This window comes from Notechis scutatus, chromosome 3 (assembly GCF_049901735.1).
Source record: "Notechis scutatus isolate UNSWTSFEM ecotype Mainland chromosome 3, rNotScu1.2, whole genome shotgun sequence".
Lineage (NCBI taxonomy): Eukaryota > Metazoa > Chordata > Lepidosauria > Squamata > Elapidae > Notechis > Notechis scutatus.
Window position 1 is genome coordinate 62,207,306 of NC_142011.1, and position 18,255 is coordinate 62,225,560.

The following is an 18,255-nucleotide window of genomic DNA, read 5'->3' on the forward strand; positions in this document are numbered from 1 at the left end:
AGACCCTAAGGATTAACTAAAATTAATTGTGCATAAAATAAGGCATTTGAGTTATAAAATACAGTATCTTCCATCTAAATATACATAAAGTAATATTTTCCATATAAAAAAACTTTATATGGAGATTTTTTAAAAGGTTGAAAATCTGGGCTCAGAAAGCATAAAACTGTATATACTTGTAGTAATACCCATTAATTCCAATCAGTTTGTAGTAGTAACACATTAATTTCAATACCCATTAATTTCTTAGTCCTAAACAAGCATGCAGAAGTTAGTGCTCTGCTGGAAATGATTCCATTTAGCCCACTTCATTCTGTATATTCTGGGTTGGAAATTGGAAAGAGATCCTTGCAATACTGAGCAGTTATATTTTTTCCTTTTCTATTTTGACAAGGAAACCAGTTGAAAGAGGCCTTCAAAAATGGGCTACACTAAGAAACTTATTTATATTTATTACATAGTACCACTGAATTTGGTGGTTTTTATTCCTGTGTAAGTATGCTTAGGACTTCTAATATTATTCAGTCAAGATCAGTCTTATTCTCCATTCTGCATTGGCAAGATGAGTTTTAATTAACCTTTAAAAAGAGCAAAACTTTAGGGAATCGGGACTTATACATTATTTCATATTCTCACATAGCAATTTTTAATGTCAAAAATGATAAACAACTTTCTACAGCAGAGGTATGGAAAAATACAACAAATTCCAAAGAAATTGGGCTGCTTGTTGCAGGTATAAAGGAAACTGATGAGTCTATTTGGACCTCTCGCTTAACATATGGTACTTTCTGCCTTACACTCAAAGTTTTAGTCTCTAAAATAGCCCTGTCTTTTTCCTGTGATGGCATTTCCTTTAAAAAAATATTTAAAAGGTATTGCAACCAGGCTTTCATATGGCTTATTTTACTGTTCTGCAGTGGAGAACAAAATATCAAGATAAGGGGATAATCTGTAATAAAGACTTTTCTTTTTATCATAACAAAGAAAGGGAGTATGAATTGGGGAAATGATTAAGCCCATGAAGTTACTAAAATACTTGGGGTAATAAAAAAACCAGAAGGATTACAAAGGGCTCCAGAAGGGTGAATTTAGACTAGTCCAATGGTGAATCAAATTTGGATTAATGTAACTTGAAGAATATATTAGGATAAAAGCTAGATGGAAGAAATGGAAAATAAATATAAAACAGTTGGGAAATAACAACCTCAGATATATTGATCAGTATCAACTGCCCAATAAGGGTTTCAAAACTGGTAAGATGACAAACAGGCAGCATCTGTTCCTTTTAAGGTTGCTTATAAAAAATGGGTGGAGTCCTTATCATAAGACTCCATCAACAATCTTGCTAATTTTAGCACAAACAGTTCTGTGAATATTGATGCCGACAGTACCATTTTGTTTACTAGAAATGGATGATGTAAGAGAGCTGTTGGGAGCTACTGGATTTCCTCGATGACAAAGGGATTCCCCAAATGAATTTGAATACCAAACCTGGATCTTGCTAATGTCTGTTATTTTTTGCTCTATTGCGGCCAAAGTAGAAGCTGCCTGTTCCTACGAAGGCTGAGCTAAAACTGGGGACGCTAAGGAGGAGTCCCGTGGAGGAGGAGGAGAGTCCTCACAATTAAGCCCAGCCTAACTAAAGCACCTCCCACTACTGGATGCTCTGAATAGCTCATGGGAGAAACAATGAAGAAATATCTTGTGGAAGGTGAAAGAAGTACAAAACCAGATCTGCTCTTTGATATTTTTAAAAATGTCATGCCAACTCAATGCAAATATCATATAGCTCAATAAAGTAGTATATAACGTGTCACTCAGTAACATAACTCGATAAAGTACTAACCGCCATTATTTTATTTGTTTCAAAAAAGTAACAAGACTATTGTCATGATATAAAGATACATTTGCTTCTTTGGAAGAAGATTGTCTCAAATATAGGCAAAAGAAAAAAGTGAGAGATCACATTCTCAACAAAAATAAAAGTAATTGTCAAGCTATGATTTTAACCTAACAGTTGTATGGCTGGGAAAGCTTAACAATTAGAAAGGTTGAAGACAGAAATATTAATTTTAACTGTGCAATAGAGAATATTGTTGAGAGAACTTTGGGCCACAAGAAGAACAAATCATTCTATTCTAGATGAAATAAAACTGCTCACTGGAATAATGATAACATTAATAAAAGTAAAGCTTAGATATTTTAGATACATAATGTAAAGGTAGGAGTCACTGGAAAAAACTCTGATGTTTTGAAAAATTGAAGTCTATAGGAAAAAAACCAACAGAAAATAAGATATTACTGATTACATAAATGCAAGCTCACAAGAACAAAGCAGCAAGCACTAAAAAAATGATATAGTAACACACTGGAGAAGAATGGGAAAAGCTAACTGTTAGGATCTTAGCTGTCCTTAAGTAACCAGGAAAAAAAAGATTTTAAGTGAATAACTCAATGAAGGGTCAACTCTATGTGTCAGTCTTCCCAGGTAAACCAGAGAATCCTGCAGGTCTGAAGGTACAAACTGTAGGAAAAGTGCAGGCAGAGCTGGGGGTGGAGTTAAACACGTCATCCCACAAGTGGTCCAAGTCCAACCCTCCCCTCCCCCAGATTCCATTGACCCTTATCTGGCATCTATTTAATGTTGAACTTCAGTTGATCAGATTCTTATATATAGGCTTAAATAAATCTTCTATGCTGCAATCTTTCGAATAGTCATGATTCTTCGCTTCTGACACTAATTTCTCACCATCACTTTTAAACATCCGATCAATGAGGCATGTGACCAAGAATGTGAAAACCTGTCACAAAGTCACTTTTTTCAGTGCTGTGGTTCAAATGGTCACTAAATGAATCATTGTAAATCGAGGACAACCTGTATAAAAATAGAACAAAGAAAAAAGAAGAAAAAAGACTAGAAAGGAGTAAAGATACACAAAAAAGAAAGAATAATAATAAAATAATATAACAAAGAGAAAATAAATATAAAAAGGATTTTCAACCTTCATCACAAGAAGTATAAACACATTTAGTCACTTAACATCCTCAAAGGCTACAAACATTTATCTCTTCATCCCCTAACCCAGCACTTATTTATAAACAAAACTGTAAAAAAATAATTTTTTTCAGTCCTGGTATTAGTAGAAAGTCCATACAGGATTAGCAAAAGAACAATGTATCTTGTTTTAATCTTGATCAAATAAACCAACTTTATATTCCTTCATTTTACTAATTGTCTTAATGTATAGTTCATTGAAATATTGTCATAGGGTTTGGTTTCTCTTCATTACCTTTTTGTCCCTTTGTTCAGTGATTTTTTTTAAGGATTTAACAAGCTTCTTTTGTAAAATCTAGTAGAAAATAATTATTCAGGTCATCCTACTCCAGGAGGACTGTTTTTATGTTCTTACCTTGATTGCCACTATACTAAGATCTAAGACTGTCTCTGATGAGACAGTCAGGAATTATATTCTACTTGAAAGTGGGCATTTACTCCCTTATAGCCCAGTTTTTCCACTCAGTGCTAATCAATGTCAGCTGTATCTAAATAGGGTTAAGAAACTCTATTGTAAATGCTTCTGCCTAAGAGTCCTCAAATTTTGGAACACCTTCTGTGACAATCTAGCATTTTGCCTTAACTGGAAAGCCTTGTTTGGTTTTCTAAAAATACTGACCTATGCCAAGATCTGTTTCTTGCTGCTCAATCTTCTGAACTATGGTTGTCAATGCGATTTTTGTTCATAGCCGATCTTAATCTTAACACCTAGTTCAAAAATATCAAAAAGAATCTGCTAAAACACGCTTCTTGCTGACCAGGATAATTATGTCTAAATGACTCTGTTATTCTGTTGCTCTATTATTCTATTATGGAAGATACAAGACAGCTGGCTGGTTGAACTCTGGGATTTGGTGGGCCTATGTGGATTACAAATTTAACAAGAGAAACAGAGCACTTTTTGAGGAATCAAGGGCTTACAACTTCATTCTCGGATTACAATTTATATTTTCATTTCATCTCAAAATGGCTAAGGGCCAAACAATTCTTGAGAGATATCTGTAGTTGCAATCAGAGATGGGAGCAGCAGGCAAGTAGGCTCTCTGCTTAACTAAGATTAAATTAACCTATTCTAATTATTACCTGCTTTTAAGGCTATTTTTCTATCATATCTTAGTCTTCAAATTTTTATTTTTATTTTTAAACCCTTTACATTTTTAAAATTTTTGCAGTGTGATCACTAATCCACTTCTAGTTATATTTCAGCTATGGTTTAGCTGTATTTTTTTTAAAAAAAAGCCAGAGCTGGGCTTCAGATATAGGAGGGCCTTGCTGCTGCTTCTTTGATGTTGCTGTTCTAAAGATCTTACACCTTTAGCTGGAAGTCTAGCAATGTCTAGCTTTGATGTGATTTTATTATCATTTTTATTTACTCATGTTCCCTGCTCTGTCGGTATACTTGTGAGGAGCTCTGCCATTATTTGCATTAGGACTCGTTTCTTCTCGACTCCCGATTCCTTTTTCCTCTGGAATTAGGACTTGTTTCAGTGACTAGACTCTATGCTATATTACATAGCTCCCCCTCTATTGTGCTACTTAATATAATGAAGACAAGGAAAAGGAGCAGATCTTTCACTGACCTGGTTCCTCAACCTTCTTTGAAGCAATCCAAGATTCAGGACTTTGTTTTAGCTCGGCCTCTCGGTTTGAAAGCTCCTGCTCCCTTTTGTCTGGCTGCTGCAGGTTGTCGCAATCTTCCGACGGTTGAGGGCGTCGCCCCCCGAGTTGAGAACAAAGGCTTATCTAAAACTAAGGCCCCCAGTCAATCCTTAAATCAGCCCACCCTTACAGAACTTTTGGCTCAGCAATGTTTCTTGGTTGCAGAAACTACAGCGAGCATTCAGCTCCAGCTTAGTAAAATAATAAGTACTTTAAACCAGTGGATCCCCAACCTTTTTTATGCCGAAGCCCGGCACCGGCATCAGCTGGGCGCCGCGGCCAGGTACTGGCATTAGCTAGGCGCCGCTTATCTTTTTTGATGAAAAGTGCTTCGGTGACCCACCGAAGCTTTTTCATCAAAAAGATGAGCGGCGCGGGCGTTTTCAGTGAGCTTTTCCGGCAGAAATGGCTTTCTGCCGGAAAAGCTCACCGAGCGCCTTGAAAGCGCCGCTTATCTTGCTGAAAAAAATTGCTTCCGGTGAGCTTTCTACCCGGAGAAAAGCTCACCGGGCTTTTCATCAAAAAAGCCCAGCAACCTGCGGCCCGGTAGGACTTGTTCAGCTGGCCGGTGCCGGTCCGCAGGACCGGTCCGGACTTGGGGACCCTGCTTTAAACTACTTAGTTTCCTGGACTACCAGTGGGAGCCCTGAGTTGACCACTCGGCAGCCTGATGCGGCAGCATCTCCCTGCCAAGCCTCAGCAAAAGCACTGGCCAATGTAATCCTACCAATAGATCGAACTTTACATCTTTTGACGCAAACAGTCACCTGGTCTTACAGTCAAAACAGGTGGCCCTCATCATTAATCCCATTAATGGCAACTTACCTCACTGGAGTTCAACACAGCTGGCGAGGGGCCATATATTACAGTTATTGGGGCTAAAAGCTGATGATCTGAAGAAGGTTGAACTTTTACCCTCTCCTGAATACTGCACTAGAGTGCTACTCAGTTTTGACAACTCCAACACCCCAAAACTATTTTTCAGAAGAGGATCCCTGTTAAGATCCTTCGGCATTCTGCCAAGAAGAGTCTTCAAAGATATGTCGATTAAGCCACTCTTGAGTAATCGACAATTTGTGAGTGGCAGGAGATTTATTGCCCCCAAAAGATCCTCAGCAGCACATATTAATGTGCCAACCTTGAATGCCATCTTGGATACTACATCACGTACTATACACCTATTCCCGCAAAACCTCCAGTTGGCATCCTCTCAGATGGTTGCCTGACTGTTCCTCCTACAACCGGACAAATTAACCCCCCCGTAGCGAGTAACATCTTACCAGGAAGCTTCCCTTGATTTGATCAGCTGGGAAGAAATGGCCCCAAAGGAAGCGAAACCAGCCCAGGGCACCCAAGGTTCCTTAGTAAATAAGCCCCAGGTCTATTTATGAGACTGACTTATGTCAAGACAATTTCTGAAACCAGGAGGAGACACAGCTCTTCGACTCCTTTTGTGTGCTTCCACAATCTGAAAGGGCCCAAATCATAAAGCGTCTGGATGCAGTCAGATCCAAGCTCTGGAGTCTTTCACTACCTGATAAGGATTCCCTTGGACTCCAGGGAGTCTATATTGATTTACCAATGGAAGTTCCCTTGGCGCTCTCTCCAGAATGTCTATTTCGTAAATTTGAAGATCCAGGGCTACTTCAAACTCCATCTGTTGATGTTGATGTTGCTGAATACTTGTCAGCTAAGCAACCAATTAATGCCACAAGTACGAACTGGAGTGCGCTTAGAGCCCTACAGCCCCATGAACAAGGCTCGCCTCCCCTCCCTCCTTCCCTGCCTTTGCCTCCTAAGAGGATGACCCTGCCACTTAACAACGGCTGTATCTTTTCGGATCCGAAGGGCGCTCTGGGAAAAATTAATCACACAGAATGACTATTAAATCTGGCAACCCTCCTCCCTGCACACTTAAGTGCCTTTCGTGGAACATAGCAGGCTGGGGGAGAAGGTGTGGTACCACAGAATTCGCCAACTATATTCACTCATTTGATGTGGTCCTGCTTCAGGAGACCTGGGCATGCGATAAGATGCAGGGTTTACAAGTCATTTCCTTGGCCGCCACCAGACAATCTATGACAGGAAGGCCTAAGGGTGGTCTAGCTTGCTTGGTCTCTACTTCCTTGAAAGTGGAGACAGTGGAGCTGCCCCCCTGTGGCTCTTTAGCTATGGCGCTCCTAATTAAGAAAGGATGCAGCAAACTGTTAGTGTTCAACGTTTATCTTCCCCCGACGATGAGGAAAGCTGATACTAAGGCTCAATGGGGCGTGCTGGAGAATTATATTATTTGTATGGAAACTAAATTCCCAGTGCTGTACATCCTTATAGGGGGCAACTTTAATGCCCAATTGGGAGTCCAAGTTCCCCCATCAATTGAGGCATTCTACTCCCAAGAAACCCTCCAGGCCATAGACACCTGATTTCAGCCAGACATTCTAAGGATGAATTAACAAATTTTGCTAGCATTCAGTTAGCCCTTTTAGCAGCCCAACACAATAAGATAATTCTTAATGGGAGTACCCTAGGTGATCTAGCTGGTGAGTTTACTTTTAGTTCCTCACGTGGGAGTAGTGTTATTGATCTTGTACTGGTATCCCAGCTTCTTAGAAAGACAGTCCGTGCTTTCTATGTGGACTGCCTTACAGAGAGTGACCACTACCCCCTGGTTACAATCATTGGGCTTTCCTCAAATAAACATCTCCCTAGGGGTCCCCAGATATTAGATCCCTATGTGGCCTCGTATACAAGGAGGATCAAATGGTCTTCTAATACTGAAAGAAAGTTCCACTCCTTTTTATCATCTCCGGAGTGTCTTAGCCTATACAATCAGGCCCTAACAAGTAGTGGCCCAGGGACAATCTCGGCCTTTGAATCACTAATTAATAGTGTTCAAAGGGACTTAGGAGCTGTCTCTAGGCCGAGAGGTCCATATCATTCAAGAAGTAATTCTTGGTTTGACAAAGAGTGTCTGATACTCAGGAACAAGATTAATCGGGTTTACCTGCTCTATCGTAATCGAGGGGATAAGTGCCCACCAGAGGACTACTATCGCTTGAAGCGGGAGTATAAAGGACTAATTGCTAAGAAAAAGAAAACTAAAGAGAGAGAAAAGTGAAATCTACTTTTCCTCTCCATTCAGCAGAAGAACACTCAATTATTTTGGCAATTTGTTGCCAGCTCCTTGCCGGGTCATCAAGAACTCCCTTTCTGCTGTATTTCCAACAGAGATTGGGAAAATCATTTCTTGGCAATTTTCCAGGCGTCAACAAGTTCGACCATGCTTGGGCCACAGCTGCCTCCTGCAGTTCCTGACTGGCAACCCATGACTCATGCTGAGATTACCAAGCTTATCTCTGAACTCAAGTCAGGCAAAGCCCCTGGCCCTGATGCTATACCCCCGATTTGCTAAAATCCAATCCCGAGTGGTGGATTCCTCTCTTAGCAAGACTCTTTACACATATCAATACCTTTGGCAGGATCCCTACCTCCTGGAGCTTAGCAATTATTGTTCCAGTTTTTAAATGAGGAAATAGGAACAACCCAAACGACTATCACCCCATAAGCCTGCTCTCCGTCATTGGAAAACTGTATGCCAAATATCTCCAACGTAGACTCCTCACTTGGGTTGAGGAGTCCAATATTATTGGTGCTGAACAGATTGGGTTTAAAGCGGGCTGTGCCACACTGGACCACTGCTTTGTCTTAGCGCACCTGGTCGATAAATATACTACCATACCAGGTGGCAAACTTTTTACTGCTTTTATCGACCTAAAGTCAGCATTTGACTCAGTCCCTAGTTCTATCGATAGACGTGTTCTGTTCCTAATTAGATCCTTGTACAACCAGACCTCTAGTTAGGTCAGGTGTGGTTTGCAGGGAGAACTTTCAAATTCTATCCCGATTAAGAACGGAGTAAGGCAGGGTTGTGTTCTGGCTCCTCTTTTGTTTAATTTATTCTTATCCGACTTGGCCTTTCACATTGGACGTATTTAGTCCCACGCCCCAAAGCTGTCAAGTACGAAGATCCCGCTTCTCCTTTATGCTGACGATGCGGCCCTCCTTTCATTGTCAAGATCAGGTCTGAAAAGATTACTTTATGAATTTGGCCCTTACTGTGCTGAGAACCACTTGTACATTAATTATGACAAATCCAAAGTATTAGTATTCTCAAGAGCCCGGAAATTGTATAACTGGGCTATCAATGGTAATGCTGTTAAGCAGGTTTTCCATTTTAAGTATTTAGGTATTCAATTTCAGAACACCGGTGCTTGGACTAGACATCGAACCCAGGTGCTGAATTCAGCCTCCTGTAGTCACCAGTAGATTTTAAGATTTTTTTATACCCTAGGAGGCCAGTTTATTCCTTCTGCTCTGCGTATTTACAAAGCTAAAACTTTGGCTCAAACTCTTTATGGAATTCCCATATGGATATGGGGCTTCAAGGATTGTATTGAAAGAACCCAGGCTGTCTTTCTTAGAACACTTCTGGGTCTTCCTCCCTGTGTTGGTTTTGCTCCGATGTACCTGGAACTGGGCACTCAATCAGTTGAATGTATGGCGTGGATTAACACCTTTAAATGGTGGTTTCGGGTGTTCTTTCTGGCAGTTCCTGGTAGCTACCTCTCCCTGGCATTTGCTGACTCTCATATTTCTCGTTGGGAGAGGGAACTGATGAAGAAATTACACCTGCTAGGTTTTACGGGGGATGCCCTGGGAGATTATGGCCTTAAGAACACCCAATTTAGGGTAGTCCAACGGCTTGTGGACATTGACTTGCAATATCTACGAGCCAGAGCTAACAAAACTTGCTCCCTTCTGATCTTCAACCAATTTAATAATTACGGACTGAGGATGGCTTCCTATTTTTACACTCTAACCATTCCCAAGTATAGAAGAATTTTCTCCCTAGATCGCTTTAATGTTCTGCCCTCAGCACTACTGGATGGGCGATTTAAGAGGCTCCCGATTAACGAGCGGCTATGCCCCTGTGACAGAGCTGAGGTTGAAACTGTGGAGCATGTCCTTTTATATTGCCCTATGTATAAACGCAGGCAGATCTAAGTTACTGTCTCTCCTTGAAACAGACCCTTCTAGACCCAATGTTAGTAATTTGTTCTTATATTGTCTAGGGGATGGCTCCTCATACATCACTTCTCAGGTTTCCAATTTTTTTTTAAGAGCTGTAACCATCAGAGGAGAACACTGTAATTTCCCTTAGTCAAGTTTTTGGTGACCAATTGTTCATGACTAATTTTCCCATGTTCTTCTTTTGTTGTACTTGTGTTTTGGTCTATGACCACAAATAAAGTATTATTATTATGGTTGTCAATGCTAAATGTTTTGCCACAGCTTTCCCAGATGTTGGGCATATTTTTGTTTAGTAAGTTTGCTATAAGTACTTTTTCCTGCATTTTTACCCCTGGTCATTCAATTTTGGCTCTTGCTTGACTGATTGAAACTGTGATCATAATAATTAATTGTAGCATCTGGAAAGTTTGGGGGTGACAACCTAAAGTGCCTTGCAATGAGTCATAACAAGTGGCTGTTGACTCCAAACAATTTATAGGAGTAAATGGCAAAAATCTCTGAACCACACAATATAGTTCTACCAGATAGCTGTGTGATACAATTGTTATGCTAATGAAAAAGCACTATATTAATTTCAGTTAAAAATATTCAAATATGTCTCTGTACTGAAAACAATGACACTTGAAAGTGTTTAATAATAGCCTATGAGTCATGTTTTTATTTTACAATATCATATAGTGAATTGAATCCATGTCTCTGGAAGTATGCTTAGAAATTGACTGTTTCACCTTATTTCCTTTCAGCCAAGAATCTTCCAAAATATTCCCTGAATACGAGGCAACCCTATTATGGATGATTAGCAATGGTACATATTGAAAAAGAGAAATAAATAAAATAGAGAAGGGATTCATTTGGACAACTCTAGGGTCTGGTAGAAACAGTAACCAAATATTTTTTAATATAGATGTAAACTGCATAATCAAACAGAACTTGAGAATTCTGATAAACAGTTATATTTATTTGTATAATTCTATGAGTTTGATTGAGTATTGAATTAGATCAAGAAGCTGTATACAATTTAACAGTTATTTTAAACATTGCTATATTTATTTTAAGTTATTTTAAGCTATTGCCTTCATCCCATTTATTGGCTTCCTGGATACAACAAGATGGGACCTGTAGGAAACCAAATGTTGGACCAAATAAATCTTTGCTTTGCTGCAATTCAACAAACCCCTTTGTTTTTCTTGCCAAAAGTACTTCCCTAATGCTGCCCAGAAAATTGAATGGGCATAATCACCAAAGGTTGAGCTCCACTGAGAGTGATTTCACCTTTTATGAAATTTGAAAGCTTTAGAGAGTTTCTAAATGTCATTGTTTAAAAAATCATAAAAGGAATAAATGAGGAAAATATGTGTATGTGATTTGTTATTTTATTTAGGAAGACTTAGGAAACAAACTTTCAATTGCCACTCAATAAAACATTATGCTATTAGCCTCCATATTTGATGGATTCAAACGAAAGAGTAGAACATGTAGACTGGGAACTAGTGACGTGGCTGCATTGTCTATAATATCAAATCTTTTCTGCTAGTGTGTTAATGGTAACATTGATTTTTTTTAATATACTTTATTACTGTTTTTTTATTGTAGGCTGCCCAGAGCAGAATACAATATCATGATTTGTGAAATGGGCAGCTATAACTATGATGAAAAAATGCTATCATTTCTTTTTATTACTTTGATTCAACCAACAGAGTTTCAAAGGAGGAAATAGGGGTACTAGACTCTTCAGATACTAAGGATGGAGAAAGAACTGAAAGATGGCATAATGGTATGTCCGAAGACTGAGATATGTTCACATATCGACCATCCTAACATCTTCAGTGATATGATATTTTTCATTTGTCTGTTAAGAGAACAGCATCCCTCGGTCACTCGTTTACACAGAGGTCACAAGTAATAGACAGAAAGTCTCCACCTTGGCAACCTTGTAGATAAATTGGATTTCTGTCACTTTTTATCTATTAAAAAAAACTTTGGCTGAATCTTGCTCTCTACTGAAGAACTTCACAGTATTAGGAAGACCAGAGAAGATGTGCTAGAGGAATACAATAAAAAAATCTATGTGATAAATTACCTTATTAAAATCAATGGGAGCATAATTTATGCAAGCTCTGAAGCCATAACAGATTAGAAACCAAATATATGTTGTTGTGTATGCTTTGAATGCTGCTATTCTAACACTGCTAAGGATTATCTGCAGAACTATTTGCTTTGTTTTCCCTCATACCCCTGAAGATTTCAGGATCTTGTCTCTTTTGAAAGGATAATAAGGAGCATATGAATTGGGTATTCCTCCTTTAAGCTTGTCTTCTCCCTTCCTTTCCCTCTCTCTCCCTTTCTGCTCTTGGAATGAGAAATGTTTATTTAATTGCTACTGGAATATCTCGGTGACCATAGAACTATAGCCTAAGTAATTAGGCTTTCACTATTTATACAGCATATAGATGAGCATGACTGCATTCTAACCACCATGGTGGTGCAGTGGTTAGAATGCAGTATTGCAGGAAGACTCTGCCCACTGCCAGGAGTTCGATCCTCACCGGCTCAGGGTTGACTCAGCTTTCCATTCTTCTGAGGTCGGTAAAATGAGGACCCAGATTGTTGAGGGAAATCAAAAGTAATCAGAACTGTGAGGAAGGTGAAAGACAATTTTAAATGATAAAGCTACATATAGACATTTTGCCGAGGGCTTTGATACATCCAAAACTTGATCACTGAAAAGGAAAGCAGGGATGTTCTTGTGGGGGAGATTCAAATTTCTGAAAATTGGAATTGTGATCACCTTTGGGTATACAGTGTATAATTTAATAAAACCTGAGATATGGCTTTAACTTCAATTTTTGAACACATAAATACAGTTTATACTATGGGAGGATAACATGTCTTCCAGTTGTTAATTGGTAATATTTTTATTTATTTGAAAGACATAGTGCCTAATTTAAATATTCAAATATTGAGAAATATATCTCAATTTATTAGACTCTGAATGCAGTGGACTAATTCTTCCTCACTATTTTATGCATGTACATATTGAGTTAAATACATAAAATCCAACTCCTATATTACATATGCGTAAAATGTCAAATATGCCCATATAAAATCTCACTCATATTTAACAAACATTCAGCTTTGATAGACAAACTGCCCATTAATCTGTTAAACTGAAGTTTTATCTTTCTAGCCTATGTATCTAGTCTCTATTGGTTTCTGTAGCAAAGATCAGGGTCCCCAGCATGCCATATCCCATTGCTATACATGCCCCTAATCTCTCTAGTTACAGATTAGGGACTCTATAATTCCTATCAGTGTATCTGGGTTAGAATAGAAACTATGGCAAATATAATTATTGAGGGATTATAGGGAGACATATATGCTTCAGTCTCTCTTTATGATCTAAATAAGTGGGTCAAAGTTCAGGATGTGGTATTGATATTCGTAATTTATTTAAAATATTGTTAGACTATTTTCCTATCAAAAGGCATTAAAAGCTACTGCTTCTGATAATTTTAATGAAATCTCACAAAATCTAGACTCTTGTATAGAAACAGGTTAATATATTTATATAAGCATACTTTATCAGTGATACTGCAGAACAGAAAATCAGGAATTATTTATGCCAGAGCTGGAAGCCCTTTTCTCACAAAGTAATTTGCCAAGCCAAGTCTTTATAGAAAGGGAGAATAAAAAATCTCTGCTGCCTGCATAATAAAACTTAATAAAAAGTTATTACACAAGGGGAAAACTGTAAACTTTAACTTGGATGTTGTCTGCCACCCAAGGAAATTAACTCAGTCGAAAAGAGATAAAGGATTTTATCTTCATATGAAGAGCAATTCCTTAACAGCAGTGCCAAGCTTGTTGCAACAGGCTTTGAGTATAGACATCTGGCCTGGCTATCTTTCTCCTGGAATTCAATAGCAACTGATTTGTTCCTTTGCAGTAATGATGCTCTCTATACTTTCTTTCACGGTATCCTGATGCTGCTCAGTTTATTTCCTGTCCCTTATAGACATTTAGAATTTTTAATTTTGTGGAAATTGACACATGCTTATAGCTATTCCCCCTCCCGCTTATCTCTACTCCTGCTTTAAGCTCTGCTACATCTTTTAAGACATTGGCTTAGCTCTATATAGCTCCTGACTACTTTGCTTATTTGAATCAGTGGGGTGGCTTGAAGGCCTTATGCCATTCCTTGCTTCACACACTCACACTTTCACATGTCTTACAATTTGTGTTCTGTGTTTTTCATCAAATAACACAAAAGATGACATGTGTATTTAGAATTAGTTAAAATCTCTCCTTCCTTCAGAGGGCTGGGCTCCAAAAATATTTGAAGTATTAATAAAAAATAAATGACTGTACCATTAAAAAACAAGATGTTTATCCACAACACTGTTCATACTAATCAAATGTATTATTATTTATTGTTAGTGTGCACACACCAAAACATATTGCCCCACTACTTATTTGTATGAAAGTCCACAGAAGCCACAAACATGAATTATGCAGTTGCTTGTAAATAAACTCCATAAGGTTTAAATACTATAGCAGATGTAAGTAGCTGCAGGAGGTATGCCCACAGATATCTCCCTTGGTGCCCTCCAGACTACACTTTAATTTTGTTGCTGATTTAAATAAATACATAAAAAGCTGGCATACTGAAAGTAAGTACCTCCTCGAACAGTATCTGTGTTTCACATATGCCTCTAACTTCCAAATAGGATTCAGAGACATTGTTTGATAATAAAAATGGTTTGTATTTTTTCCTGAGTTTTGAATTTACACATTTAGAATTTAAACATTTCTTTGTAAATGAAATGCCTTGTATTCAAAACGTATTCCACATATCTAAGGAATGTACATGTTTCTCTCTCTCTCTTAGGCCTTTATTATTCATATTAGTAAGGCACTATTGCCTAATAAATAAATATAGTTCATCAGAATTTATTTTAAAAATATTTTTACACTTTATATTTGCATCAATTTTCAATTGCAATATTTCTAAAGAGTTCCATAAGAATCTCTCTCTTTTTGCAATAGAGAAGCACTATGTAGCATTTTCATTAAAAAAAAAGTTTTTACCCACACCGATAAACAGTGGGATTTATTTCCCGTATATATTTACCTTAAACTATTCAGAAAATATTAAATGTTATCTACCTCAAACTATTCAGAAAATGTTAAATGTTATTTAATGGGCCAAAGTGACAGAAAATATTTTAAAAGTAGAAAAATTCACATTATTATTCTAAATAATTTATATTTTTCACAAAATCAACTTCTTTAGCAAATTCACACATACTATGAACACTAACCTTGGCTTTTGTTTCTTTCCTCTACTCTCAGATTATTATTATTTTACATATTTTCTGATTTATTATATATTTTGTTTTAGAGGTTGTATGCTACCTAGTATTTTACAGTGAGGTATTAAATAAAAGAAAAACATTATTCTTGCCTTATATATGAATATGAAATAAAATTTGCATATTTTGAACCTGTAAATCCTAATATAACTGGCATCGATGCTCTCATTACGCTGCTTCATCTCTCCCATTAATTACAATGCTTTCTAGGGTGCACAGAAGAAACTCTACAGTTTAATTGGACAAATTCAATCTCTCTCTTTTAGCAAAAGATGTACTATTTGTTTTGCATCAATAGTCCCGACCTACCTCAGCTATTCTCACACAGTTTAGACAATAATTCTTCTGGCCTGTTTTTAATATTTGGTGCTATTATATTAATCAGCTATTGGTGAAAATATAAAAATAAAGTCATCTCAAGGTTTCTTCTTATTCTTGGTAGGAGACAGCATATTTCCAAACAGTATAATTTAATGTTGTTTTCCAAAAAGCTATGCCTAATGAGAGATTTCGATACCAGATGAAAAAGATAGAGAATGTCTACACATGAAATGCATCCAATGGAGACAGGTGCTTAGGACCTTCTAATCCTGAGAATCAAGACAGACAAAAGTTTTCACTGGAAGGACTTCCTCCTGTATTTCTGCTGAATGGAAATAAAACATATCTTATGCATTTATTCATAATTAATTCCTAGTTTTGTAGTAACAAAGAATAATTATCTGTTGGTCAATGTCGCATAAAGTCAAACATTTATGTTTTAAAAATATAGGCTTATTCTCAATATGTATTGCTTTAAGTGATTAATCAATTCCTCTGTGAAGGACATGGGCAGTAGATAAAAAAAATACTGTAAATATTTTCTAGCAAAATTTAAAACCTAATAGCTACCACCAATTAATTTGATAACTAGCAATTCACTTACCACTTTCAAAGCAGGCATCAAATACAAGATGACCTTTTTTTGCCTGTCCATAGTAACCTGATGGAAAAGCAGTGTATTTGCTTAAGTTTCCTGTAATGATTTCATCTATTTCAATGTCGCTACCTGTTGGAATAACAATAAGGAAGCCAATTAGATATAATTAGAAACTTGACCCCCCAAAAATAAAGTGGTTCTCTTTATTAAGGATTTGCAAAGGTGACAAAATTTAATGTTTATTTACTTATTTCAGCAGTGGACAACTATGGCCCTTTAAAACTTGTGGACTTCAACTCCCAGAATTCCTGAACCAGCATGGTTGGCTCAGGAATTCTGGGAGTTAAAGTCTACAGGTCACAAAGGGGCCATACTTACTTGCATATTTATATTTCATATTTCTAGGCTGCCTATCACCCGAGATATTCTGGGTGGTAGTCTACACAATATTGGCATGTAAAACAGTTTATAAAATTAAAGTGTAAAAATTAATTTACAGTTAAATTTTTTAAAAATTTAAAATTCCAAAAAGACTAGAAAACTTCCAATAAGGCAATTTAACCCTATTAAAATTGGTTGAGGGATGAAGAGGGAAGCTCTCATGATACCAGCTAGCCCCCCACAACTACATTTTCTTTTGGACCTCCCAGGCAAGGCCTTCTTTTCAAGAAGCTTATTTGAAAATTACTCCTAATAAGATATTTTAAAGCATTAATTTTATTTATGTGTATTCTGCCTTTATTATTTTTACAAATAACTCAAGATGGCAAATATACCCACCTTCTTCCTATTTTCCATACAACAACAACCCTGTGAGGTAAGTTGGACTGAGAAAGAGTAACTTGTCCAAGACACCTAGCTGACTATCATAGCCAAGGCAGGACTACAACTCAGAGTCTCCCGGATTCTAGGTTGGTGTTAGAGAATGGGCCTAAGTGCTGCATACCTAAGCAAATTGTAGTTACTCATTGACATCCTATTAAATTAAATTTTGCTTGTTTATTTGTTTTTAATATACTGTTAATATCAACTTCAGATTCTCTAAAGATTTACATTTCATTGAAATTAATGACATCTAAATGAAGAAATGAGATATGCAATCCTACTTATTCCTATCCATTGGTAATTCCATTGGGCTTGTTTTGTATTTGGAAAAAAAGAGATGGTGTTATTAGTTGAATCATGTACTTAAAACCACAGTTGGTTTTACATGAATGTAATTATTTTTTAATTATTATTGTTTAATTATATAACAGTCTTCTGTTGAGGGATCTCAGAACAGTGTACAATGTACAAAATATATGAAAGAACCAGTTTGGTCTAGTGGTTAAGGAACCAGGCTATAAAATGCGAGAATGTGAGTTCAAGTTTTGTTTTAGTCATGAAAGCCAGCTGAGTGACTTTGGGCCAGTCACTCTCTCTCAGCCCAACCTCCCACCTCACAAGATTTTTGTCGTTGTAGGGAAAATAGGAGGAAGTGTATTTAAATATGTTCACTGCCTTGACTTGCTTATAAAAATAATAAAGGGGAGATACGAATCAATAAAATAAAAAATAAATTAATAAAAACAGTTTGATAAAAGTATATGATAGTCAACAATTCTGTAAACAAAACAGAATTAAGCTAAAAAGCCGCATAAAAGGCAAAATAATCCCACAATGATTACTTCCAGAAATTTACCAGATGTGTCAAAATTCACTGTTAAATTGGATGTACTTAGAATTCTAAATTGTAAATACATTCAAAATTAATAGTTCAATAAATATTCCTTCACTTGATATTTAAATTAAGACTGGGCTGGGAACCAATTGTATTTACTCTGTGAAGCAGTTCCATAATTCAGGCAGCATTTTACTCCCAGATAATGTTCATAAGGCACATCCACCAAAGAGCTTCCAGAACTATCTTAGCACTTGGGATGATTGTTGAAGAAAGCAATCTTCTCAATACCAATGTGCAGGGACTGAAATAGAGGCCTAGGACCTCCAGCAGCCTCAGCTAGACCCATTGCTCCTGCCATTCTCCAAATTGCATGTGCAGTTCTCACAATGATTCAGAAGACCTCAGAAAAGCGCATTGCAAGAATAATGGGAACTATCTGGAGAATAGTGCACGCTATTTACAGAATGGTGTGAGTGGCCTTGGGAAGAAGGCTGAG

At 37.2% G+C, this 18,255-nt stretch overlaps 1 protein-coding gene across 2 annotated transcripts in view; it reads right to left on the minus strand.

The window, feature by feature from the left end:
* Window positions 1-18,255, minus strand: part of BEND5 (BEN domain containing 5) — a 904,791-nt gene that overhangs the window by 882,886 nt on the left and 3,650 nt on the right. For both annotated transcript variants that reach the window (XM_087960250.1, XM_026665827.2), the window contains exon 2: window positions 16,103-16,225. In XM_087960250.1, the coding sequence (XP_087816376.1) occupies window positions 16,103-16,225 (123 nt within the window). The remainder of the gene's footprint in view (window positions 1-16,102; window positions 16,226-18,255) is intronic.